At 37.6% G+C, this 23435-nt stretch overlaps 4 protein-coding genes, 1 non-coding gene and 4 pseudogenes across 9 annotated transcripts; 1 reads left to right on the forward strand and 8 right to left on the reverse strand.

Moving 5' to 3' along the window:
- Positions 1 to 47: 47 nt before the first annotated feature.
- Positions 48 to 1350, reverse strand: pisy-1 (CDP-diacylglycerol--inositol 3-phosphatidyltransferase). The gene is made up of 4 exons (NM_064310.5): positions 1209 to 1350; positions 855 to 956; positions 520 to 779; positions 48 to 467 (listed from the first exon to the last, which is right to left on the reverse strand). The coding sequence occupies exons 1-4, from the start codon at positions 1340 to 1342 to the stop codon at positions 301 to 303; spliced, it is 663 nt and encodes a 220-aa protein (NP_496711.1). The 5' UTR covers positions 1343 to 1350; the 3' UTR covers positions 48 to 300.
- Positions 1018 to 1159, reverse strand: Y46G5A.40. Its single transcript, NR_023954.1, has one exon. It is a non-coding gene; the product is annotated as a small nucleolar RNA Y46G5A.40 (small nucleolar RNA).
- Positions 1351 to 5561: 4211 nt separating the features above from the next.
- Positions 5562 to 7272, reverse strand: Y46G5A.43 (annotated as a pseudogene). The gene is made up of 4 exons: positions 6840 to 7272; positions 6518 to 6643; positions 6004 to 6321; positions 5562 to 5894 (listed from the first exon to the last, which is right to left on the reverse strand). Coding segments are annotated over exons 1-4 (1210 nt in total).
- Positions 7273 to 7722: 450 nt separating this feature from the next.
- On the reverse strand, positions 7723 to 9850 carry Y46G5A.6 (annotated as a pseudogene). Its single transcript has 3 exons — positions 9590 to 9850; positions 8504 to 9315; positions 7723 to 8052 (listed from the first exon to the last, which is right to left on the reverse strand). Coding segments are annotated over exons 1-3 (1403 nt in total).
- A 2258-nt stretch (positions 9851 to 12108) lies between these two features.
- Positions 12109 to 12397, reverse strand: Y46G5A.42 (annotated as a pseudogene). Its single transcript has 2 exons — positions 12306 to 12397; positions 12109 to 12258 (listed from the first exon to the last, which is right to left on the reverse strand). Coding segments are annotated over exons 1-2 (242 nt in total).
- A 3401-nt stretch (positions 12398 to 15798) lies between these two features.
- On the reverse strand, positions 15799 to 16841 carry Y46G5A.39 (F-box domain-containing protein). Its single transcript, NM_001027272.2, has 3 exons — positions 16744 to 16841; positions 16037 to 16696; positions 15799 to 15987 (listed from the first exon to the last, which is right to left on the reverse strand). Exons 1-3 carry the CDS (start codon positions 16827 to 16829, stop codon positions 15870 to 15872), a joined length of 864 nt encoding a protein of 287 aa, NP_001022443.1. The 5' UTR covers positions 16830 to 16841; the 3' UTR covers positions 15799 to 15869.
- A 784-nt stretch (positions 16842 to 17625) lies between these two features.
- On the reverse strand, positions 17626 to 17893 carry Y46G5A.41 (annotated as a pseudogene). Its single transcript has 2 exons — positions 17772 to 17893; positions 17626 to 17722 (listed from the first exon to the last, which is right to left on the reverse strand). Coding segments are annotated over exons 1-2 (219 nt in total).
- A 270-nt stretch (positions 17894 to 18163) lies between these two features.
- On the reverse strand, positions 18164 to 19348 carry Y46G5A.7 (F-box domain-containing protein). Its single transcript, NM_064312.5, has 3 exons — positions 19088 to 19348; positions 18420 to 19040; positions 18164 to 18370 (listed from the first exon to the last, which is right to left on the reverse strand). Exons 1-3 carry the CDS (start codon positions 19171 to 19173, stop codon positions 18235 to 18237), a joined length of 843 nt encoding a protein of 280 aa, NP_496713.2. The 5' UTR covers positions 19174 to 19348; the 3' UTR covers positions 18164 to 18234.
- A 4-nt stretch (positions 19349 to 19352) lies between these two features.
- Y46G5A.8 (F-box domain-containing protein) lies at positions 19353 to 20693 on the forward strand. Its single transcript, NM_064313.5, has 2 exons — positions 19353 to 19460; positions 20162 to 20693. Exons 1-2 carry the CDS (start codon positions 19369 to 19371, stop codon positions 20649 to 20651), a joined length of 582 nt encoding a protein of 193 aa, NP_496714.1. The 5' UTR covers positions 19353 to 19368; the 3' UTR covers positions 20652 to 20693.
- Positions 20694 to 23435: the final 2742 nt, after the last annotated feature.

Raw genomic sequence — 23435 nt, forward strand, 5'->3', positions numbered from 1 at the left:
GCTGGCTGAAAACCAATTCGAATTGAATAATAAATGGAAAATAAAATAAACAAAATAAATATTATTTTACAGAGTAAGTACATCGGGAATTTGCGAAAAAAAAAATTACGGGGAAAAAAATTACAGAGAAATATGTTCAAATTTGGAATTAAATGGAAATCGGAAACATTTTCCTGAGACGAGAGCACTAAAGGACTAAAGCTAAGCGTAAAGCTCGTGAATTAAGTAGTGGGGAATGTGTATACAAAAGCTCATGGGGAATCAGAGGAGAATCTTGGAGACTTCGGGGAGATCCGGAGATCATTGGGCCTTCTGAGCAGCCTCAACACGGAGCTTCACATCGTGAGCAACGACCATCTCGGCGGCAGTGTACAGATGGACGACGGAGATGGCGGACTTGACGAAGGCAATCGGGAAGGCGATGAGTGGGAAGATCGACATGAAGTGGAAGTTGAAGATCAGTGGTCCTGAAAATTAGAGGAATTAATAAATTATAGCAAAAATAAATCAAATATTTACCAGCCCAGAACGCGCGAATGTAGAGCAAAATGTAGAAAGCCTCATTTCCGCCGCACATGAATCCGAGGAACAATCGATCCGTGTAGTAGAGGTTCAGAAGCCAATTCGAAGACTGCTTGTGGCTCGTGGCACCGGAGAGATCAGTGGCGTGAAGGTGAAGCCAGTGAGATGCGATGTCGATTACGGCCGACAGTTGAAGCAGGAACAAGTGATCCGGGTAGAACTTGCAGAGCGCCATCACCAAGGCCAGCAGGGCGCAGCTGAAAATATGAGAATTTTACCGAATCCAATTTTTTTCTCGAATTTTCCAGCATATTTGAGAAATTTTAACGTACCGATCGGTGAGCTGATCGAGCATTGCTCCAAATCGGCTCGATTGATTGTAGGTCCGTGCCGCCCATCCGTCAAACGCGTCGAGTCCGGCGCTGAGTGCATAGCTGAAATTATGAGAAATTTTAATTACGAAAATCTAATTTTCAGGACTTTTCTTCTGAAAAACCTTGTCAGATGGCATTGTAACTCTTCAATTATGGGGGAAAATTGAAAAGAAACCTGGTCACCTTGATTTCTTTACCATGCATCGCAAAAATACTCGACATTTCAGTGAAAAAGAGATGAAAAGTAGTAGTAAACATGGATATTAGCTAATTTTTGATGCAAAAATCGATTTCCAGCTCGCCAAAACTCACCAGAACATTGCACACCATGGCGCTGACGACATGTAGTACATGGCCAAAATGGCGAGTACTATGCGTCCATAACCGATGAGATTCGGGTAGAATAGCCACACATTGTTGTTGTTCTCGGCGGCTGTCGGTTCCATTTTAAGCTGAAAATATTGTTTTTGAATAAATGAGAACGAGAAATCGATTGAAAACACGGGAAAACGAAAAAAAGCGATAAAAAATGCCTTGACAACGGTCCATCTGCTCCAAAGCAAGACATTTTCGAAAATGGGAAGAGAGCGGAGACGCAGATGGTTGGAGATGAGAGAAGAGCTAGAAATTGTTTATTCTCGCTTCATTTGGCTAGCTAATAAGATGGAAAGCTTTTAAGGCAAAAATGTAGGAGTTGGAAGCGTAAATGAGGAGAATTAATGGGAAAAATTAAGAGAACTGGGATTTTTTTTCGAGAATCAGTTTGCATATGGCCGAAAAACTTGTTTTTGCAGCAAAATCAGCTAAATATTCAGCATAGGAACACGCTTCAATAAGAAAATATCAAAAACCTCTCAATAAGTCCACAGAATCGTCCGATTACTAGAATTCCAGCGAAATAGTTAACTATTGCTCTTCCCAGCGATGCAATGGTCCTTGTCACACAATTTATACTTTAAAAACGAATAAATCTCACAATTTAGAACATTTTTGAGCTAAATTATTCAACAAACTGCCGGAAAACACTAAAAATCCAATAGAAAAACCTCAAAAAATGAATTTCGAAAGTCCCGCCAATTGTCCGAGAGAAGTACACGAGAGGCAAACACTCGTGCGCAACGGGATATCGGCAGTGGGAAAATGCATGCGCCTTTAAAAAATTAATCTATTTCGTGAGGAATTAACTCAAAACAAGCTGAAATTGGTTGATAAAAAGCAGAAATGTGATAGCAAATCATGAAAAATCGAAGAAAAAAAAAATTTCAATTAAAATTTCGACAAATTTAACGAGAAAACTTTTACGAAGTGAATAATTACCGGAATTCCGCCCGGAAAAATCAAAAATTTGAAGTTTTAAACTCATTAGGTGGCTCCAGATGAGCTAAATGGCCTAAATATGAACGCAAGGAACGAATACAGCAAATTGAAAATAGACAAGAAACTGGGGCGATCAACGACAAAATGGCTGAAAAAGCGTTAAAATTGGTGAAAATTTCAACAAAAAATCCCAAAAAGCGGCACGTCGAACGGAAAATTATTCAAAAATGATGACAAAAACAAGATAATTCTCGAAAAAAAAAATCAAAAATTGGCGCCTAATTTTTTTGCGCGCGCTCACAAGCCATTATTAATTTAGGTCAAATTTTCCTGGCTACTGTAGTTCACAAAATACGCAGTATGAACTCAATGCGTTATGTTTTACGCGCATAGTTTTTTGTTTTTTTTGTTTAACTTAAATTATATTTGATTAATTAATTAACACCCATTTAAAATACTCATATTTGCCCAATGTGCAGAAATATCACAAAAAAAAAAGAGAAAAATCTGTGAAAAACCAGTTGAACGTTTTAAAAATCAGTACTTTTAGTTTCAGTAATTTCCCCCATATCCACTGTTGTTTAAAAAAAAATTATAAACATCGAATTTATTAATAATCTGTACAATCAAGTTTTATATTAACTATTATTTGAAAAGTCTGCAGTCCGCGCTGTGCAGCAAGGGTGTCAATTCCCGTGTCCCGTTTGTCCCGTTGTCCCGTTTTTGGGGTGTTTTCACGAGAACGGGAATTCCCGTTGTCCCGTTTTTGAAATTTTCACGGGAACGGGACATTTTCCCTCATTTTTTGGCTTTTTAAATATCTGTTTAATATTGAAAAAATCGATAAAAATGTTTATAATGCAGTTTGCCGTCCATTTTTCTTTTCGGCATAACGGCATTTTCGGCATATGCCTTGAATTTTGAAATCGGCATTTCGGCATATGCCGCGCTCTAAAAACCGGCATTATGCCGGCATTCGGCATTCGGCATTTCGGCATTTTGAACTATTGTTTTCCAGTTACAAAAAAATCAACAAGATTCAAATGTTTTCAATCAAACTTCCATGTTCTCTATATCATTACCAATATCTAAAAAATAGTATTCGTCTGATTTTGGTATGTGACGTAGCACTACAGGTATGCACAATTTTTGGTTTTTGACAAGATATTGAGTTGGGTTTACTGGTTAGATGTTTTTATGTTTTTGTAGGAGTACTTTAATGCGCCCAACTGCTATTAAACCCCCTCCACTTGAGCTGTATAGGGCATCTGCAAACTTTTTTGGGAAACTAATATTGACATCGGATGCAGCATACCAAAAAACCTCTGTATCTACAATTTTATACTCACATTTCAAAATTGAAGGCAAAAGAGCAAAAAGTTGAAAAGTAGACCGTCCAAATGCTATGGGACACCCCGACTAGGAATCCGTCAGAAGGTGCTCATGCGACTTACATATTAGATCCATTTCATTCGATCATATATGTAAGTCCGATGAGCAACTTCTGACGGATCATTAGTGAGATTTTCGAGAATTTCACACAAAATTCTCATTTTTTCCCAAAACATTAAATTTCAAAATAATTTCAAAATTTTCAAATTAATATTTAATGGAGTACTCTGGTAGTGTACTTTTTGTTTTTATATCATGGAAATTACTGAAAACGTGCAAAAAACAAATTGAAGTATGTTAAAGGGGGAGTACAGTTTGTGGGTATTTTACTTAAATAGACTAAAACTGGTTGAAAACCACCGAATTTCATAATGAGACTTCACAAAAAATTTTCAAAAATTTTTTATGGCCGGTCAAATTTTCGAAAAAAAAAAGAGCCAAATTTTGCTAAAATCTAAAATTTCGCGCGCACTTTTCTTTGTCACAGCTGCTGGATTTTTGTTTTTCTGAAATTATCACCATTTAATCCTTGTTTTGGTAATTTATCTCGCCGGAAATTCGTTAATGGAGACAACTTTTGGGCCGCTATGCATCCAATTTTGATCATTTTTGGATGCCAATCGGCCCAAAAGTTGTCTTAATCAACGAATTTCCGTGAGATAAATTACTAAAATAAGGATTAAAGGGTGATAATTTCCGAAAAACAGAAATTCAGCAGCTGTGACAAAGAAAAGTGCGCGAAATATTAGATTTTAGCAAAATTTGGCTCTTTTTTTTTCGAAAATTTGACCGGCCATAAAAATTTGTGGAAATTTTTTGCGAAGTCTCATTATGAAATTCGGTGCTTTTGGACCAGTGTTAGTCTATTTAAGCAAAATACCCACAAACTGTACTCCCCCTTTAATGTACACGCCTTGAAACATATTGGTGCATTTTCAGACAATTTTCGAGTCAAGCCAAAATTGTTGCAGAAATTTTCCAAATGCTCGAGCAAAAAGCTTCAAGAAATCTCAAAAATGGAACAATCTGCGTAGAAACCTTACTATTTGCATGATCTTTATGTTTCATCGGATACACGAAAATTATGAAAATATGGTTTTTGACAAAAAAAAAACAAAGCCAAAAATGCAGAAAAAAACGACATAATGCCGTCATAATGTCGGCATTATGCCGTTATGCCGGTCATTTTATTTTTCGGCATAACGGCATTTTCGGCATATGTCGTGAATTTTCAAATCGGCATAACGGCACATGCTCCAAAAACCGGCATTATGCCGGCATCGGCATATGCCGAATGCCGAATGCCGCACAGGTCTGATCCCCATCATCCATTAAATCCCCATTTTTCAGTCTAAAATTCAGCGAAAGACCTCCGGCACGTCATTTCCTACTGGGATTCAGAAGAAGCCGCAAGAAAAGTCCCGGATAATCATCGTCCACAGGTCGAAGCTCCTCGCGTTCCACGTAGTTTATTTGTGCTCTGGAAACGGTGGAGAGAGTGGAAAATCTGAACAAAAACTGAAAATAGTGAAAATCTTAGTGAAAATCATGATATTTCACACTATTTGGAGACAGAAAAACTCGAACAATCCCATTTTTTTCAGGAGAATCTTCATGTAAACATTTTGTGGATGGGCGAGAATGATGAATACACAAGAAAAAAAATTAGGGAAAGATTAACTGAAAATCGAGAAATTTTCAATAGATTTTGCGAATAAACATAATAAAAAATTGCAAATTTCCACCTTTTCCAGAAAAAATCAGTGAAATTTGAGTATTTCCAGCTTTTCTCAAAAATTGATTGAAATTGACTTAAAATTTGCGAATAAACTTTTTTCTACGGAAAAAATGAACAAAAAGTACTTAAAAATGGGAATCATGATAGCCTGACTTTCAGAAAAAAATTGGCTGAAAATCTAGAAGTGCCTAAAAATTATTTAATTGAAAATCGAAAAATTACAAAAAAATTGGCTGAAAATAAAAATGTCTCCAAATTTGCAGAGAGAATTTGAAAAAATGCATGTTTTCAAAATGAAAAAAAAAATTTAAAAATAACAAAATTCCGAAACTGTAGACTCCGATGATGACGATAATGAAGACGACGAGGCAGAATCCAACTCCCCGCCAACCCAGCAGGGATCCCAGTTCAGCTGAACTGTCAGTTGACAATTTTTGGCCAGAGTTTCGTGATTTTTTCACTTTTTCAGCGGATTTTTCAACACGAACCGGTGCCAAATTGGTTTTTGCAATATAAACTTCAGAATCACTTGGTGGCTCATCGAGTTTGACCTGAAAAATGAATAAATTTTAAGATTTTTCTTTTTTTTTTCAAAAATTTCAAAAACTTCTACGTTTTTCCGATTAAAACTCTTATTTACCACAATGCTTACATGAAAACATACCATTCTCGACTTTTCCGACGCGGTGGCAGTGGATCTTCTCTCATTTTCAGATGAATCGTGTCGCCGACGTCTTTCATCCCGGAGTGATGGTGACTTCCGAAGATCGCCACTTGAGTATCGCTGGCGACGACGTTCCGGCGATCTTCTACGCTCTCTACGATCCTCCGTGGCTTCCTCTGATCTTTCCGATTATCATCCTCATCATTGGACTCTGGTTCTTCTTTCTTCACTTCATACGACACCGCCAACAGCTCCCGCTCCTTCTCCTTGAGCTTCTCCTTCTTCTTAGGCTCCTGAGTCTCGAGAAGCTTCTCCTTATTGTTTTTTTTTGTGGGAGTTCCGACTCCGTCGCTCCAACCACATCCGATCACGTGTATTCAGCTCGACCGACGCCTCGAAAAATTTTCAAAAAAGGCGGAAAAAAATATTTGAATTCGTCCAGAGGAATTTCACCACAGTGCGTGCAAATATGTCTGCATTTGCGCGTGACGGTGTTTGCACAAATTACACTGAATGGTCGAGCTGAAAACACGTGTCCGACTTGTCCATCTTGGCCATCGAGCTTCCCGGTACAGTGCTCAGCTCCTTGTCGTCGAGACCCTTCTCCTCATCTTCGCCGTTGTACTCGGTTTCTTGCTGAAAATATGATCATTTTGCAATTTTTGAAGGGAAAAAATAGTCAAAAGTCGTCTTAATACCATCAAAATCAGAATCTTTTCAATTTTTGCTGCGTTTAGTATAGGGAAAAGCATGTAATTGCTTAAATTTTCAAAATTTCTGCGGTTTCTCGATTAAAACTCTAATTTACCACAATGTTTACATGAAAACATACCATTCTCGACTTTTCCGACGCGGTGGCACTGGATCTTCTTTCATTTTCCAATGAATCGTGTCGCCGACGTCGTTCATCCCGGCGTAGTGGCGACTTCCGACGTTCGACACTTGGGGATCTCCGTTCTGTTCGATCTTCAGGGGATCTTAGGCGATCTCTACAATCCTCGGGGGATCTTCGGCGTTCTGCACGATCATCCGGTGACTTTATACGCTCTTTACGATCTTCCCGTTGATCCTGTCGCTCCACAGATCTTCTGCGATCCTCCCGAGGCGTCCTCTGATCTTTCCGATTATCATCCTCATCACTGGACTCTGGTTCTTCTTTCTTTACTTCATCCGACACCGCCAACAGCTCCCGCTCCTTCTCCTTGAGCTTCTCCTTCTTCTTACGCTCCTGAGTCTCGAGAAGCTTCTCCTTATCGTCTTTTTGTGGCTACGAGATATTCAAATATGCTGCGAAATACGTATTCTCAGAATTTTGTGTTTCTGTACTTGTTGGCATGGAATACCAAATTTTCAGCTAACAAAATGATTAACATCAGTCTCAAAATCCAAAACTGTTCAGTTTTCAGCTCCAAATATTCATTTTTGGTTCGAAATAATTAGCATTCAGCTCGAAATTTGTAATTTTCAATCTCTCCAGTTTTCAGCTTTATATTTTGAAATTTCCGACTTTTTATAATTAAATTAAATGAAAAATTATAGAAAAAGACTTGCTTAGTATGAAAATAACATTCATATTCATTGAAAAACTGTTCCATTTCAGAAAGGTGAGTTATCATATTGGAAGAAGCACTTCTGCAAATCTGCTAGCCGCTGAACCCTAATTCAAAAATCCCATCTTTTCAGTTTCAAATCTTCAATTTTCAGCATTGTCAACTCTAAATTTCCCCTACCTGAATATGCCGATCAGCGAACAAATCCTCGACAAGTGTACGATCAACTCTGTTCATTCCAGCGTTGTGAATAGCGAATCCATACGGCAAGAGGTCCTTCAAATCCAAATTCTTCGCCTGCTCGGCCTCGGTTCTCAGGATTTCTGTGCTCGCTGATCCCTCACGCATGAACGCCGACAACGTGTCCTTCTCGAGGCACGCGTCACGAATCGCCTTCGCGGTTTCTGTCGTTTCCTTTCGGTAATGCACAAAAACGAGGACTTGGCTCTTTCCGGCGTGCTTCATGATCTTGTCGTACACCGCTTCATTCATCGCCTGGAAAAAGTAAAATCTGTGAAAATTAAAAATTCTGGAAAGAAAATGTATGAAAAACACGTAAAGTCGTCTTATCAGAAAAATAAGGCTAATAGCTATAAACGGAAAGTTAATTTTATAAAAATTCCAGACTCGAGTTCACTTGGATGACCACTCCATTTCACGCTCTCTGATCTCTCTGATTACACGACCTGGATAACCTTTTCTGAGAAAAATAACTATTTAAAAATACACATGTGATTTTGCTCAGAACAGGAGTATCCTCAATTTATACAGTTATTTCACCTCAGTTTTTTTTATAGAAAAAAGGAAATGATGTTCGAAAGTAGGACATTGAAAAATATTCTGTTGACCGAATATGGCCTAGAAATTGTGAAGTGCTTTGAGCACGAATACTTCATTTAAAAACAGTTTCGCCCTTGAGGATACTCCATCTTCAAACAAATTTTACCTGTGACGTCGCCGAATCATCATTCTTCTCAGTAACTCCAATAATCTGTTGCTTGAGGGGAACTGGACGATAGCTGTTATCAAAGAAGTGCAAATGCTCAGTCTTCACGTGTCGCCACATCTTCCTAATTCGGAAGAGTTGCTGAAAGTCCGACCAGTCGACACTCATCGTGATTCTGCTCCATTTGACGAATCGTTCTGACGACGATCGACTCCAACACCGGTCCACGATCATCGTGAAGCAGATGGATCTCATCAATGATCAACAGCCGAACCATCTGGTTATAGGCTCTCTCTCCGCCTTTTCGCGTCACCACATCATACTTCTCCGGCGTACAAACGATCACCTGAGTCGCCATAAACTGCTCTTTGTTCATTTGACCAGTCATTTCGCCGACAGTGATTCCGAATGGAGCGAGACGTTTCGAAAAGCTTCCAACCATCTCTTGAACCAGTGACTTCGTCGGAGCAATGTAAACAATCTTGAACTCCTCGAGCTTCACACTTCCATCCTCTGCCAAGTGGTTTCCAATTTCTTGGAGCATTGTGAGCAGCCCCACGTTGGTTTTTCCAGCTCCAGTTGGAGCACAGAGCAAGAGATGCTCTTTGGATCGAAGAGCTGAATCACAGAGTCGGGATTGGATCCTGTTCAGCGACTTGTAGCCGTCGAACGCTGGCTTAGCCCATTTCGGCAGCTCTGAGACACTGGTGATCTTTTCTCCTCCGGCGAATGGACGTGGTTGGAGAGCTGGTACGTGGAATTCTTCGTAGGACTTCTTCTGGAGGCGGTAGGACCCGACGGGGAGCTTGCAGCTGTAAAATTGTTTTTTTTTTCAGTAAATATTGACGCAATTGGGGGTTTTTTCTATAAATATTGATCTAAGTTTTTGCAGAAAAAGTGTTTTTGTTCCGGCAAGAGAAAATCTATGAGTATTTGATACACCGTCCGAGAAATTGTTTTCCCTGTGTCTTTTAGTTTCTTTCTTAACTAGACTAAAAAACGAAAATAAACATTTTCTAGTCAATAAATTATTTTCTACAATTCAAAACCATCCAATTATTGTTAAAGAGACATTTTGCTGCACACCTCTGAAAAAAGCCCCGCTGTTCAGATTCTTCTTTCTTCATTTTCCTTTCTCCAAAATTCAAATCCAAATTATTCAACGTCTTCTGCTTCTCGATTGCCTTTTCGGCTTCTCTTAGCACACTGGGAAGTCTCGTAATTTTGGTTTTGGGAGGGCTTTCGTGTGGTTCTTCCGTTATCTCAACGATGCGTTGTACATCTGGAAGTGATTTCATGCATTCTTCAATTGACTTGAGCTCACGTTCCACATTACAATCGGTTAATCTGAAAATGTTTCAGTTAAGGCTCAAAAAATTTCCATGTATACAAAACATGTCAGAGAGACTTTGCATCTTAACGAAGAAACTTCAATATATTTTAGATTTCTTCATAAGATCAATAAAAGTTTTTTTCAAATTTACAATTTTATGTTCCCGTAATATTATTGCCCACTTCTAAAGTTATGATAGTTGACGGCATCCTTTCTATATGATTTGTATTTCTTCATAAAATCATTTTCTTACATTTCACTCCATTTAAAGGTGAAGTAGAGACAAAAAAAATTTTGCTTGAAATGACAGAAAATAGACCCTAATGACCGAATGTGATAGTAATAGAAATTTGAAATTTTTTTAAATGATTTTTTCAATTTTGCAAAAATCGAAGACACGGCCGAATCAAATTTGAATCCCCGCGCAAATGAGTGACGTCATTTTTGCGTTTTCTGCCTCAATCCGTCGGTTTCCTCAATTTTTTCTTCCATATTTGATTTAAAACTGTTTGTCATTTTTTCAGACACTTCTCCGTAAATGTAACTCGATTACCCGAAAGAAATTGGTGGATATCTCAAAATTTTAATAGTTATTTATAACCTTTTTCCAGAAAAGCGATTGAAAGTTTGACAAACATATTTTTAAATCAAATATAGAAGAAAAAAGTAAGAAATACAGAAGAAATTAGCTAAAAAAAAAGCTAAAAATACTAAAAATGACGTCACTCATTTGTACGGGAATTTCAACTTAATTCGGCCGTTTCTTTGATTTTTGCAAAATTGAAAGCATTGGGCCCGAAATGTAGCTATTCCATATCGTCTGACTATCCGTATACGTTCGATGCTTTTCAAAGAGCCAATTCAAAATCGAACTTCCAGTCTGGCTTTTCATCACTCCTACGTAGGTCTGCGCCACTCTTACAAAGGCCTGCGCCACTCTTACGTAGCCCTGAGCCACTCTTGCGGAGACCTGCGCCACTCTTACGTAGACTCGCGTTTCTCCTTAGTAGTCTTGCGCTAGTCCTTCATAGACTTGTAGAAATCCTACGTAATCAAGAGAAGTAGATACACCGGAAAAAAGAGAACACGAGATACCTTGAAAAACGATAGATAACGGAAAAGTAAATTGCGAAATCTACCGGTAATCTAATCGTACACACACAAACCAGCTGACGGATTATCTCCATAACTGAAATCAGAATATACTCGAGACTCACGGAGTCGACTTTGTACTCCTATACACTCTGATCTGGCTCAACCAATCAATTTAAAAGCGACATAAATGCACGATAATATTTCTCATTCAACTAATGTAGCCGAATTGGACTTGATAACAGCCCTGCCGTGGCCTGAACTCGTAATTTCGCGATAAAGAATTGCTCTTTCTGCGATGTGGACTCCGGTTACCTGGTAACCACAAAGAAAATCATCCACAAAATTCTCTCGATAATTGTTATCGGAATATTCACAAGACTCATGGAGTCACTTTCACATAAAAACGTATGCCTTTCACTCGATAGAAAATCTTTCTTGGGACCTGGTCTATCAGATCATGATTTTTTAACGCGAAAATTACCAAAGTAGCTTGTTAGAGATGAATAGATAAAGAGATAGGGAGAGCGAGTGCGCGAGTGCACGAAAAACGGAAAGAGAAAAGTTAAAGAGCGATAAGAAGGAGAGAACGATAAACGAAAAATTAAAAGCTTGGATAAAATAACAATACCGAAAAGAGCGCGTATGACAGAGAGATAGAGAAGAGACAGAAACGAACATATATTCTCCAAGATGAGAGAGAACCACTGACCATTTCGAAATGGACAGAAAACTTAATGAAGTGCCCAAATTGCAGGGGAAAATCAGCCTTTGAGCTTCCGAAAGTACGCTTCCTGAGCGTTACAAGTAAAAACTGAGAATTTAAATGAATTCCTCCTGCAAATCCTGCATCTGCTCAGATTACTCTTGGAAAACGTAAAAATTACCACATTTTTATCATTACGAAACGAGAAAAAACGCTTGAAACGCAACAGAATCGAGTAAAATCGATAAATAACCTAACAACTACTAAAAATTTGATAAAAATACAATACAATCAAAGAAAAATCGATGCAAATCGATAAAATCACGTCCTTTTTCGTTACCAACACGTAGAATGGTGACAAATCGCCGCTGCGGCCAAGGCAAGATTTCATCGCGTCGAGACCCATCGAACACTAAAGGCGATGCGCCTTTAAGCTGGCGGTACGATACTCGCTCCGCTTTCTCGGGGAAAACATATAATTCATATTTTATTTCAAAGTAGTTTTGTCGCGTAGCAATGCTCAAACTAAGCCAGCGTTGGTCCTCACTCTTGCGCTTCTTCGCCCGCTCTATAGATTGTTTTACAATACATTTAGTTTTTCGAGCTGTTGCGCTGAGTATGCATCTGAAAACAATGATTTGGAATAAATAAGAAATATGGTATGAACTTACATATCATATGTTTTTAAGTGATCCAGTACGTCAGAGAGAACAACAGTTGGAAGTTTGAGAAGATGGAAGGGTGAAACAGGAGAAGACGACATCTGGAGTGCTATGAAAGAGAAAATGACGAAGATTGGAGCAACTGTCAGAGGCGGCCCTTATTCCGAGGGGACAAACTTTTAGGGTGGCAAGGTATTTTTGGGGACAAAGTATCCAAAGTGACATGGTATCCAGTCGACAAAGTGCCATTTGTCTCTGACCGGGCGTATCTTCGGTGACAAACTTTTTCAACTAGTTTTTATATGTATTTTTCGACCACTTTTTGTTCATATTTTACTGGAATAAGTTTTTAAATGCAATTTTCCATGGATTTTCGGCCTTGACTACTCACAATTGAATGTATGAACAATGATCTTTTGGGAAAATGCTGTAAAACGTCCAACTAACCTGGACTATCGTAAGATTCTTCCTTATAATCTGATCCTTCAGCTCCGAAGGATCACAGGGGGTACCTCCTGATGATCTGATCCTTCAGCTCCGAAGGATCAGAAGGGTACCTCCTGGTGATCTGATCCTTAAGCTCCGAAGGATCATAAGGGTACCTCCTGGTGATCTGATCCTTCAGCTCCGAAGGATCACAAGGGTACCTCCTGGTGATCTGATCCTTCAGCTTCAAAGGATCAGAAGGGTACCTCCTGGCTCAGAAAGATTCCAACACTCTGCGGGGTATTTTTGTTCTCTGCTGTTTGACCGTTGGAGGGGTCAATTCCAATGTTATGCCTCACAATTTTAGTTTACATGTTGTATTGATAACTGATACTTACTTTGCCATTTTCCTATCAGTTATCCTAAAATTGTTAGTTTCGTTAATTATGAATCTTACCCGCTTCTATAGAGTCGGAGTAGTGGATGCCGGGAAATTATTTAAAATTGTGATAAATAAATACATAAATATTAAACCAGCAAAAAAAATGGAAACCTGTTAAATCTACATTTATAGATATGACTTTCTCCCGCTCCTAATTTGGGGATGTTATTTAAATGTCACTGCAACTTTTTTCGAACGAGGGCTGAGAAAAAATGCGAAAAATCGGTGTTTGCACACAATACACCGCATTTTACGACATTTTCTACTTTCTTTGTTTTCTTGTGTTTTTCACCGATTTTTCCCGTGTTTTCTTATTAAAACTGATAAATACATATTTTTTGTTAATGCTAAAATAATTTCCAGATGAAAAAATTGTGAATTCAGCCGGCAAGTAGCGGTGAAAGTGGGCAATGTAATATGATGGATTACGGGAATACAAAACCCAAACTTTTTCCCAAACCTGATACATATGATGTTTAGATGCTAAAAGTAACCGATTTTTATAACGAGACCGCTGAAAAAGTTTTGAGATTTTCAAAATTCAACTTTTTTGGTAAAAAAAGTCGAGATTTTGGCACAAAATGTTGAATTTTGAAAATCTAAAAACTTTTTTAGCTGTCTCGTTATGAAAATCAGGTACTTTCAGCATCTTAAAAGCATATACAGTGCTGGCCAAAAAGATATCCACTTTTGGTTTTTTGTGTGTTTTTTTTTCTCAAGCATCCATTTGACTTGAATTTTTCCGTGTGCATAAAGCGAAATGTTACGCAAATTTGCGGACCAAACATTACATGATTATCGATTTTTTCTGAATTTTATTTAAATTTTTTGATTTTTTCGTTTTTCCAATTTTCATTATTTTTTTTTGAATTATCAATAAAACGCACTCTGTTTGTTGCACTGGATTTGTTTGGTTGATAAATTATTTTTAAGGTATGGTAAAATCTGTTGGGTGTAAAAATCTTTCCTTGGACGTCAAGAAAGCCATTGTAGCTGGCTTCGAACAAGGAATACCCACGAAAATGCTCGCGCTGCAAATTCAACGTTCTCCGTCGACTATTTGGAAAGTAATCAAGAAGTACCAAACTGAGGTGAGTTCGAAAAATATTATTTTTTAATAATAAATGTTTAGAAATCCGTCGCTTTGAGAATCTCGCCCGGCAGGCCTCGAGTGACAACCCATAGGATGGATCGCAACATCCTCCGATCAGCAAGAGAAGATCCGCATAGGACCGCCACGGATATTCAAATGATTATAAGTTCTCCAAATGAACCTGTACCAAGTAAACGAACTGTTCGTCGACGTTTACAGCAAGCAGGACTACACGGACGAAAGCCAGTCAAGAAACCGTTCATCAGTAAGAAAAATCGCATGGCTCGAGTTGCGTGGGCAAAAGCGCATCTTCGTTGGGGACGTCAGGAATGGGCTAAACACATCTGGTCTGACGAAAGCAAGTTCAATTTGTTCGGGAGTGATGGAAATTCCTGGGTACGTCGTCCTGTTGGCTCTAGGTACTCTCCAAAGTATCAATGCCCAACCGTTAAGCATGGAGGTGGGAGCGTCATGGTGTGGGGGTGCTTCACCAGCACTTCCATGGGCCCACTAAGGAGAATCCAAAGCATTATGGATCGTTTTCAATACGAAAACATCTTGGAAACTACAATGCGACCCTGGGCACTTCAAAATGTGGGCCGTGGCTTCGTGTTTCAGCAGGATAACGATCCTAAGCATACTTCTCTTCATGTGCGTTCCTGGTTTCAACGTCGTCGTGTGCATTTGCTCGATTGGCCAAGTCAGTCTCCGGACTTGAATCCAATAGAGCATTTGTGGGAAGAGTTGGAAAGACGTCTTGGAGGTATTCGGGCTTCAAATGCAGATGCCAAATTCAACCAGTTGGAAAACGCTTGGAAAGCTATCCCCATGTCAGTTATTCACAAGCTGATCGACTCGATGCCACGTCGTTGTCAAGCTGTTATTGATGCAAACGGATACGCGACAAAGTATTAAGCATAATTATGTTGTTTTTAAATCCAATTGCTCATATTCCGGTACTTTAATTGTCATTTCCTTGCAACCTCGGTTTTTTCAATATTTCTAGTTTTTCGATTTTTTTGAATTTTTCTGAAGTTTTTTCAAAATCTGTTGAACATTTTTGATGAATATTGTGTTTTTAGATTTTGTGAACACTGTGGTGAAGTTTCAAAACAAAATAACCACTTAGAAAAAAGTTACACACAAAAAACCAAAAGTGGATATCTTTTTGGCCAGCACTGTATATCATGTTTCAGAAAAAGTTTGGGTTTTGTATTCCCGTAATCCATCATATTACATTGCCCACTTTCACTGCTACTTGCCGACTGAATTCACAATTTTTTCACATGGAAATTGTTTTAGCATCTGCAAGAAATATTTATTAACTTGTTTTGATAAGAAAAAACGGAAAAAATCGGTGAAAAATGAAAGAAAACACGCAGAAAACAAAGCAAGATAAATGGCCGCTGAAATTTGTCGGGGACTCGGCCATGGCCTAGAAACCTTTTTGCCTCGTCCCTCGTTCGAAAAAACTTTCAGTTTCAGTAATTTCCCCACATTCACCACACCACAACGAGCACCTTCTTTAAACTATTCCAAAAACAAATACAAGCTTTATTGGAGTACAAAGTAGATTATTTTATAAATTATCAGCAATCAAAATTATATTGTTTCAAGGTGGAACGGAGAGACGGAAGCTATCCGGAAGAATTGTTAATTCAGAAACCGTTCCTTTGTTGCATGTGAGATATTCGTAATTCTCAAATCTATGAAACCGATCATCCTGAGATCTGTAAAACCGTGTTGTATGAGAAACAAAGAAAAACAAATGAAACTGACTGTTGTCTAGAGTTGGTCCCTTCAAGAATGATGGATTTATCAAGGTGCGATTCCATTTGTGCTAAGAAATATTCTAGATGACTGTTTTCCTTCCATTTCTTGAGGAGTAGGTTTAAATGAAGACTGTTGATGTTGATCCTACCTAGTGTCACAAACGAAGAACACATCATCAAATCAATCAAATCATCATCAATATCACTTAATTCTATAGCATGCGGTCTTTGCACACAAACTCTCAAATTATTCGCTTTGCTCTCAAGTAAGCCCCGAAAAAGTTGCTTTGATATGCCTTCTCCGGTAAATTTCAAGTGATTAACTTTTATTGTTTTCCTTGCAATAAGTTCAACTATACTCTGAATATCCCCCTCTAAGTAATAAAGAACTGTTATATCAAGGTTTTTGTTTATTTTTAGGTGCTCTAGAAAGTCCAAAATTGTTTCCAATACTCGATTAACATCTCTTCCCTTATATAAACTAATGTCCTCACAATCAGTTAAATTTCTACAGAAGATAACTTCACATTCGGATTCAAGGTAGTATTGCCGTGCAGTAATGCTTAAACTAAGCCAGCGTTCGTCCTCACTCTGGCGCTTTTTCGCGCGCTCTATAGATTGTTTCAAAACAAATTTAATTTTTCGAGATGTTGCGCGAAGTATGCATCTGAAAGCATTGATTTAGAATAAATAAGAAATATGGTATTAGCTTACATATCACTTATTTTCAAATGATCCAATACGTCAGAGAGAACAACAGTTGGAAGTTTGAGTAGATGGAAGGGTGCAGGAGACGACATCTAGAGTGCTATGAAAGAGAAAATGACGGAGATTGGGGCAACTGTACACAGTGAGACAGTGAGCGCGCACAGTTCGGGGGTGCCCTAGTAGAGACTACATCTTGAAAACGTGGTGCCTCACGAAGTGCTGCAACATGTTTTGAAAAGTACCGTAGTAAAACACCATTTTTAAAATGATTCTCAAGTGTATTTATTTTTAAAAAACCGTCACAACATGGGAATGCCTATGATTGTGGGGCGAAATATTTTCTAGCGACTTTTACCGTAGTATTGAATAAAAATAACAACAATTTAGAATTTAATTTCAAGTGCGCGCGCGACAATTTATATTTTTCATTTGCATGACGCGCCATATCGAGATCAAACGGGAGACGCGAAACGTGGAACCGCGTGGAGTCAGAGTGTCTTATTTTGATTTGATCTTCAAAAAATGCGGGAGTTGACACACAGACATCTCATGAGACAGTCTCCTCGACGCACGTGGTGTCAGGCTGTCCCATTACGGTTTTTTTTTGCAAATTTTATCTCGAAAATTAGTGTTCTATACTTTATTATATTCATTCTATACATCAGCTGGCAAGTGAGAGGTGACCTATCTCCTCACTCTCTCCATCCGGCTTATTTAACCAATAAATACATGTGTTTTTACATTATACTTAACAACAATAAACAGATACGGTGGTACCCTTATCTTCCGTTTATAACACCTTCTCTAAACTATTTCAAAAACGAATACAAGCATTATTAGGGTACAAAGTAGATTATTTCATAAATTATCTGCAATAAAAGTGATGTTTCAAGGTGGGACGGAAAGGAAGAAGAAACTCGGAAGAGTTGTAAATTGAGAAACCTTTCCTTTCTTGCATGTTGTGAGAAATTTGTAATGCTCAAATCTGTAAAACCAAGTTGTATGAGGAACAAACAAAAACAAATGAAACTGACTGTTGTCTAGAGTTGGTCCCTTCAAGAATGACAGATTTTTCAAGGTGCGATTCCATTTGTGCTGAGAAATATTCCAGACAGCTATTTTCCTTCCATTTCTTGAGGAGTGCGTTTAAATGTTCGACCGTCGGAAAGTGAAATTCCAATTTTATGCCTCATAATTTTAATACACAAGTTCATTACTTTAACGATAACCATTTTCCTATCAGTTATCATCAGAACGTTAGTTTTGTCAATATGAATTTAAATGTGTACAATGTATAAACATACATTAATATAAAACCGGCAAAAACTCGGTTGCCATTGTGAAAAACCACTAAGGAATAGTATAAACTTTCCGTTTCAGTTATTTCCCCACATTCACCACACCACAACGAGCACCTTCTTTAAACTATTTTAAAAACAAATACAAGCTTTATTGGAGTACAAAGTAGATTATTTTATAAATGATCAGCAATCAAAATTAAGTTGTGATAAAATCACCGAAAACGAAGAGGAAGAAGCAATTCTCAAAAATTGTTAAGTCAGATACCTTTCCATTGTTGCATGTTGTGAGAAATTCGTAATTCTCATATCTATAAAGCCGAGTATCCTCAGATCTGTAAAACCGCGTTGTATGAGAAACAAAGAAAGACAAATAAAACTGACCGTTGTCTAGAGTTTGTCCCTTCAAGAATGACAGATTTTTCAAGAGGCGATTCCATTTGTCCCGCAACAAAGTATTCCAGACTGCTGTTTTCCTTCCATTTCTTGACGAGTACGTTTAAGTGATCACTGTCCAAATTAATCCCACTCAATGTCACACTCGTACAATGTACCATCAAATCAATATCATGCAATTGAATATTATGTGCCGTCCTCCTCACTGTCAAACGAGTCGCTTTACTTTTAAACAAACCCCGAAACAATTTATTCGAAATGTTTTTTCCTTCAAACTTCAAGTTATTAACAGATATTTTTTTTCTTACAATAAATGCAACTAATCTCTTAATATCCCCCTCGTTGTAAAGATCGCTTATATCAATGTTTATGCATACTCTTAGGTTCTCTAGAAAGTCCGAAATTGTTTCCAATACTCGATTAACATCACTACCCTTATATAAATTAATGTGCGCTGTCAACTTCGAAAAGATTATTTCAAAGTAATCTTGGCATGCATAAATATTCAATTCAAAAAAGCGTCGATCCTCACTCTGGCGCTTATTCGCGTGTCCAATAGATTGTTTGACAGCACATGTAGTTTTTCGAGATGTTGCGCGAAGTATGAATCTAAAAAAATTGATTTAGAATAAATAAGAAATATGGTATTAGCTTACATATCACTTATTTTCAAATAATCCAATACGTCAGAGAGAACAACAGTTGGAAGTTTGAGTAGATGGAAGGGTGCAGGAGACGACATCTAGAGTGCTATGAAAGAGAAAATGACGGAGATTGGGGCAACTGTACACAGTGAGACAGTGAGCGCGCACAGTTCGGGGGTGCCCTAGTAGAGGACAATGACGTCACTGAACCTCCACACTCAACGAATCGATAATTGTTATGCAGCGTTGCTCGTCGTTTCTCCCTCACTATTGTCTCTTGCACCATCTGAGAAATGTGGTTCACTTCCGGTTCGCCCTTCCCTCTACTCAAACTTCCACTGGTTGCTATTTCTGAAGTTCTGGATCACATGGATACCGGGGATATGTGAGTTTAAATAATTATTATTTTCTTTTAGATTTAATGTAACAGATTCCAAAGTTTTTTTTTCGTTGAAAGTATATTTTTGAGCGTTTTGGAAAAAATTATGGTCGTTTTTTTTCGTCTACAGTAAAATTTTAGCATTTTTCAGGCTCTCTGAATGCTTTTTTTTGTGCTTTAATTTTCTGGCAGTTGCCGAATCCAAAAAATTTCGGCAACCGGCAACTTTTGGTTGCCGCACAGCCCAGGTGGCAAGTATTGTCTTACCATATTTGAAAGCTCACTTTAAGCTTGAAATTTGCACTTCCGGTAAACGCACAAAACTGGCTTATTTCAACATGATAATCCAAACTTTTTGATCTAAAATTAATATAGAAGTGTAGAAAATAAGTTGTTCTATCTGAAAATAAGATTTATTATTGTTAAAAAGCTTGAAAAAGTCATCAAAGAGTACTCGAAAGTTGCCGCTTGCAGAAAAAGTCCCGTTTAAAGTTTTTTTTCGGAAAACTTTCAGGCACTATTTGATGGCTTTTTCAAACTTTTCAACTAAAATAAATGTTATTTTCAGATAGAACAACCTATTTTATACATTTCTATATTAATTTTAGATCAAAAAATTTGGATCATCATGTTGAAATAAGCCAATTTTGTGCACTTGCCGAAAAAAAAAAGACTAATAGAGCATACTCACAATGAAATATTTCCAGATGTGCACTCCGAGTAACATCTCAAAAAACGAAGAACCTCGTCCAGCAGTCTGCAAGACGCTTCACAGACCGTCCCAAGCATTTGTGCCAGCTTGATATAATTGCACGTCGAGACCATTTTATTCTCGGCTCTCGAATTGGATTTGATCGTTGTACGGAATTATATAAAGGAAGAGATATTGATAGACTATTGGGAACAACCAGTGACCTCCTGGATAATCTACATGTTGAGCACGTTAATCTGGATATAAGACGTCGAGATGAAGAAGTGGAGATTCACAAAATTGTCACAATGCTCCTGAGAAAAAAGGCCAATGTGTTCAAAACTCAGAGATATGAACAGTTTTGTGAATTTTTGTATGCATTATTCGGTTTTTATATTTTCTCATCTCTTTTCCTCTCTATCTTCGTCCGTTTCTCATTTCTTTATCCCATTTTTTTGATTTTGTTAATTGTAATTTTTTCTATTGTTTACTTGTGGAAATATTAGAATTACTTGATATCTAACATTGAATGAATATTTTTAATAGTGAATTCGTAGTCAGATATGTTAGTTTTTTTTTTGCATTCTGAATGTATAAATTTATGATCTAACTAATAAGGGGTGGACGGCATCTTAATGGGCAAATTGCAATTGCCGGTCTGCCAATTTGCCAAAAATTTTAATTTCAGGCAATTTGCTGATTTGCCGGAAATTACAATTTCAGGCAATTTACCGATTTGCCAGAAATGTTCATTTCCGGCAATTTGTCGATTTGCCGGAAATTTTCATTTCAGGCAATTTACCGATTTGCCAGAAATGTTCATTTCCGGCAATTTGTCGATTTGCCAGAAATTTTCATTTCAGGCAACTTGCCAATTTGCTGGAAATTTTCATTTCAGACAATTTACCGATTTGGCAGAAATGTTCATTTCCGGCAATTCGCCGATTTGCCAGAAATTTTCATTTCAGGCAACTTGCCAATTTGGCGGAAATTTTGATTTTTGGTAAATTGCCGATTTGCAAATTTCCAAAAAAAAAGTGCAAAACCACAATTTGCCAAAAATTTTCGACCATTGCAGTTTTTCCGGCAAATCCGATACTTTGACAATTTGCCGGTTTGCCGGAAGTTTTTCTTTGCCTGCCTTTTTTAGCAGACGTTCACAAAATCAGAATTCAAAAAAAAAAACTGAATCATGCAATTAATCATGATGAAAAGTAACCAAAAACAACACAAAAAGCCGAAATCGAATCAAAAAGTGAATGCATCATTGTCCAAACATATAAAACATTCACTTTGAAGTATATTTTACGATTTTCCGTTTTCGGAACGTCACTTTTCTTGCCAATAGGCGGGGTTGCCAAGGTAGTCTCACATTTTTGCAATTTTCTTAAAGATGCTTTTTGGAAGACATTTTATTCAAAAAAAAAATAGAAGTTAAAGATGTTTTCTATGTATAGCTCTTTTCTTTTTTGGTTACTGTTTAGGCAATTTACCGGTTTGCCGTTTTGCCGGAAATTTTTATTATTGGCAAATTGCCGATTTGCCGGAAATTTTGATATTTGACAAATTGCCGATTTGACGGAAATTTTGATATTTGGCAAATTGCCGATTTGCCGAAAATTTTGATATTTTGCAAATTGCCGATTTGCCGGAAGTTTTGATTTTCGGCGAATTGCCGATTAGCTGATTTGCCGGTTATTTTGATTTTTTGGCAAATTTCCGGTTTGCCTAGTTGCCGGAAAATTTGGTTTTTGGCAATTTGCCGATTTGCCTATTTGCCGGAAATTTTGATTTTTGGCAATTTGCCGGTTTGCCTATTTGCCGGAACTTCTCATTTCCGTCGATTTGCCGGTCTGCCGGAAGTTTTCAATTCTCACAATATGCCAAAAATTTTCGGCAAATTCGGTAAACTGGCAATGTGCCGATTTGTCGTTTTGCCGGACATTTTCAATTCAGGCAATTTGCCGGTTCGCCGCTTTGCCGGATATTTCATTTTTCAGAATGCTTTTAGACCTGAATTTGGTAATCAATACACTGAAAAATTTTATTTTTTTTTGATTTTTTTTTAAATTTAGGTTACTGTAGCCTCATTTCTGTGTGAAAACCGACACATTCCCATAAATTCATGGAAAACCCAGTTTTCAGGGATAAGCAGTGCTTCTGAATCTAAATTTCACAGTCAAAGCTGTTACTCTTCGAGGCAAAAAATCTTAGTGTCGGCACTTCATTTGAAAAATCTCAAGTACCTGTCACTCTCACATGTTTGACCCATTTTTTCGCCTACAGGAAAAACCTTCAAAGTAGCCTTATCCCTCGTTTTCCCTCTATTTTCTAATAATTTTTTTTTGTCCGTTTACACATGTTCTGGCGGTGGGCTGTCGAAAAAACAAATAAAACAGTCATTGAAACTATCTTTTTTTTCTGTGTAAATAGTAGTTTTTTGGGATTAAACTCACTTTTTTTAAAAAGATTTCCTGTATTATTTTGTTGTAAAAATTCACACGGGGTTCTGGCCTACCTCATTGCATTTTTCGCGCTCCATTGACAATCGCCCGCCGGACAACGCATGGGAAAGTCATGTACTCCACACGGACAACTTCATTTAGTTTTACAACTAAAACCGAGCCGCGACGCGACACGCAACGCGCCGTAAATCTACCCCAGATATGGCCGAGCTAAAATGGCCTAGTTCGGCAAACTCTTCCATTTCAGTTTATGAGGGACGTCGGAAAAAAACTTGAAAAACTACTTTTTTTTGAAATTTTTTTCAAATTCAGAACTATTTATGTTGACTAAAAGCTCTATATATTCCATAACAAAAAAAAAATGCAATTTCCCAAAAAAAAATTCGAAAAAAAAAACATTTATGTTTACTAAAAATCTCAGCGCTCACAGGAGCCCCACATATTTTTTTTGGATTTTTTTTCAATTCAAAATGAAATTTTTGCACACATATATGCTGCACACGGTGACTACTAGTATACACATATACATATATAAAGAAGAACCAACAGATTTTCGGAATTAGCGGCACCCGGGGCGGAGAGGATGATCCTACTCTCGGCGGGCTCGCCGAGCCCACTGGATGTTTCTCTCTCTCTTTGAGCACTTTTGGAATGTATGCATGTTCGTTTGAAATTACTTTTTATGTAGTTTTATGTTATAAGTTTTATTAGAAAATGTATGAAAATTCATTGAAATTGGGTTTGTTTTTATTTTTAAAAAATTTGCAAACAAATGTTTTTTAAATTTTTTTTCTGGAATTTCTAAGATCTCTACGAATCTGTTTT

Source organism: Caenorhabditis elegans, chromosome II, assembly GCF_000002985.6.
Source record: "Caenorhabditis elegans chromosome II".
Taxonomy (NCBI): Eukaryota; Metazoa; Nematoda; class Chromadorea; order Rhabditida; family Rhabditidae; genus Caenorhabditis; species Caenorhabditis elegans.

Excerpts from the sequence above, each read along its gene's own strand:
- pisy-1 (NM_064310.5), bottom strand. The coding sequence starts at position 1,342 with ATGGAACCGACAGCCGCCGAGAACAACAACAATGTGTGGCTATTCTAC. Across the intron at positions 780-854 it reads CTCGATCAGCTCACCGATCG|CTGCGCCCTGCTGGCCTTGG; the intron begins GTACGTTAAAAT and ends TCATATTTTCAG. Across the intron at positions 468-519 it reads CATTCGCGCGTTCTGGGCTG|GACCACTGATCTTCAACTTC; the intron begins GTAAATATTTGA and ends TCTAATTTTCAG.
- Y46G5A.39 (NM_001027272.2), bottom strand. The coding sequence starts at position 16,829 with ATGTCGTCTCCTGCACCCTTCCATCTACTCAAACTTCCAACTGTTGTT. Across the intron at positions 16,697-16,743 it reads CATTTGAAAATAAGTGATAT|ATGCATACTTCGCGCAACAT; the intron begins GTAAGCTAATAC and ends CAATGCTTTCAG. Across the intron at positions 15,988-16,036 it reads GGGACCAACTCTAGACAACA|ATCTCAGGATGATCGGTTTC; the intron begins GTCAGTTTCATT and ends ACGGTTTTACAG.
- Y46G5A.7 (NM_064312.5), bottom strand. The coding sequence starts at position 19,173 with ATGTCGTCTCCTGCACCCTTCCATCTACTCAAACTTCCAACTGTTGTT. Across the intron at positions 19,041-19,087 it reads TATTTGAAAATAAGTGATAT|ATTCATACTTCGCGCAACAT; the intron begins GTAAGCTAATAC and ends CAATTTTTTTAG. Across the intron at positions 18,371-18,419 it reads GGGACAAACTCTAGACAACG|ATCTGAGGATACTCGGCTTT; the intron begins GTCAGTTTTATT and ends GCGGTTTTACAG.
- Y46G5A.8 (NM_064313.5), top strand. The coding sequence starts at position 19,369 with ATGTGGTTCACTTCCGGTTCGCCCTTCCCTCTACTCAAACTTCCACTG. Across the intron at positions 19,461-20,161 it reads CACATGGATACCGGGGATAT|ATGTGCACTCCGAGTAACAT; the intron begins GTGAGTTTAAAT and ends AAATATTTCCAG.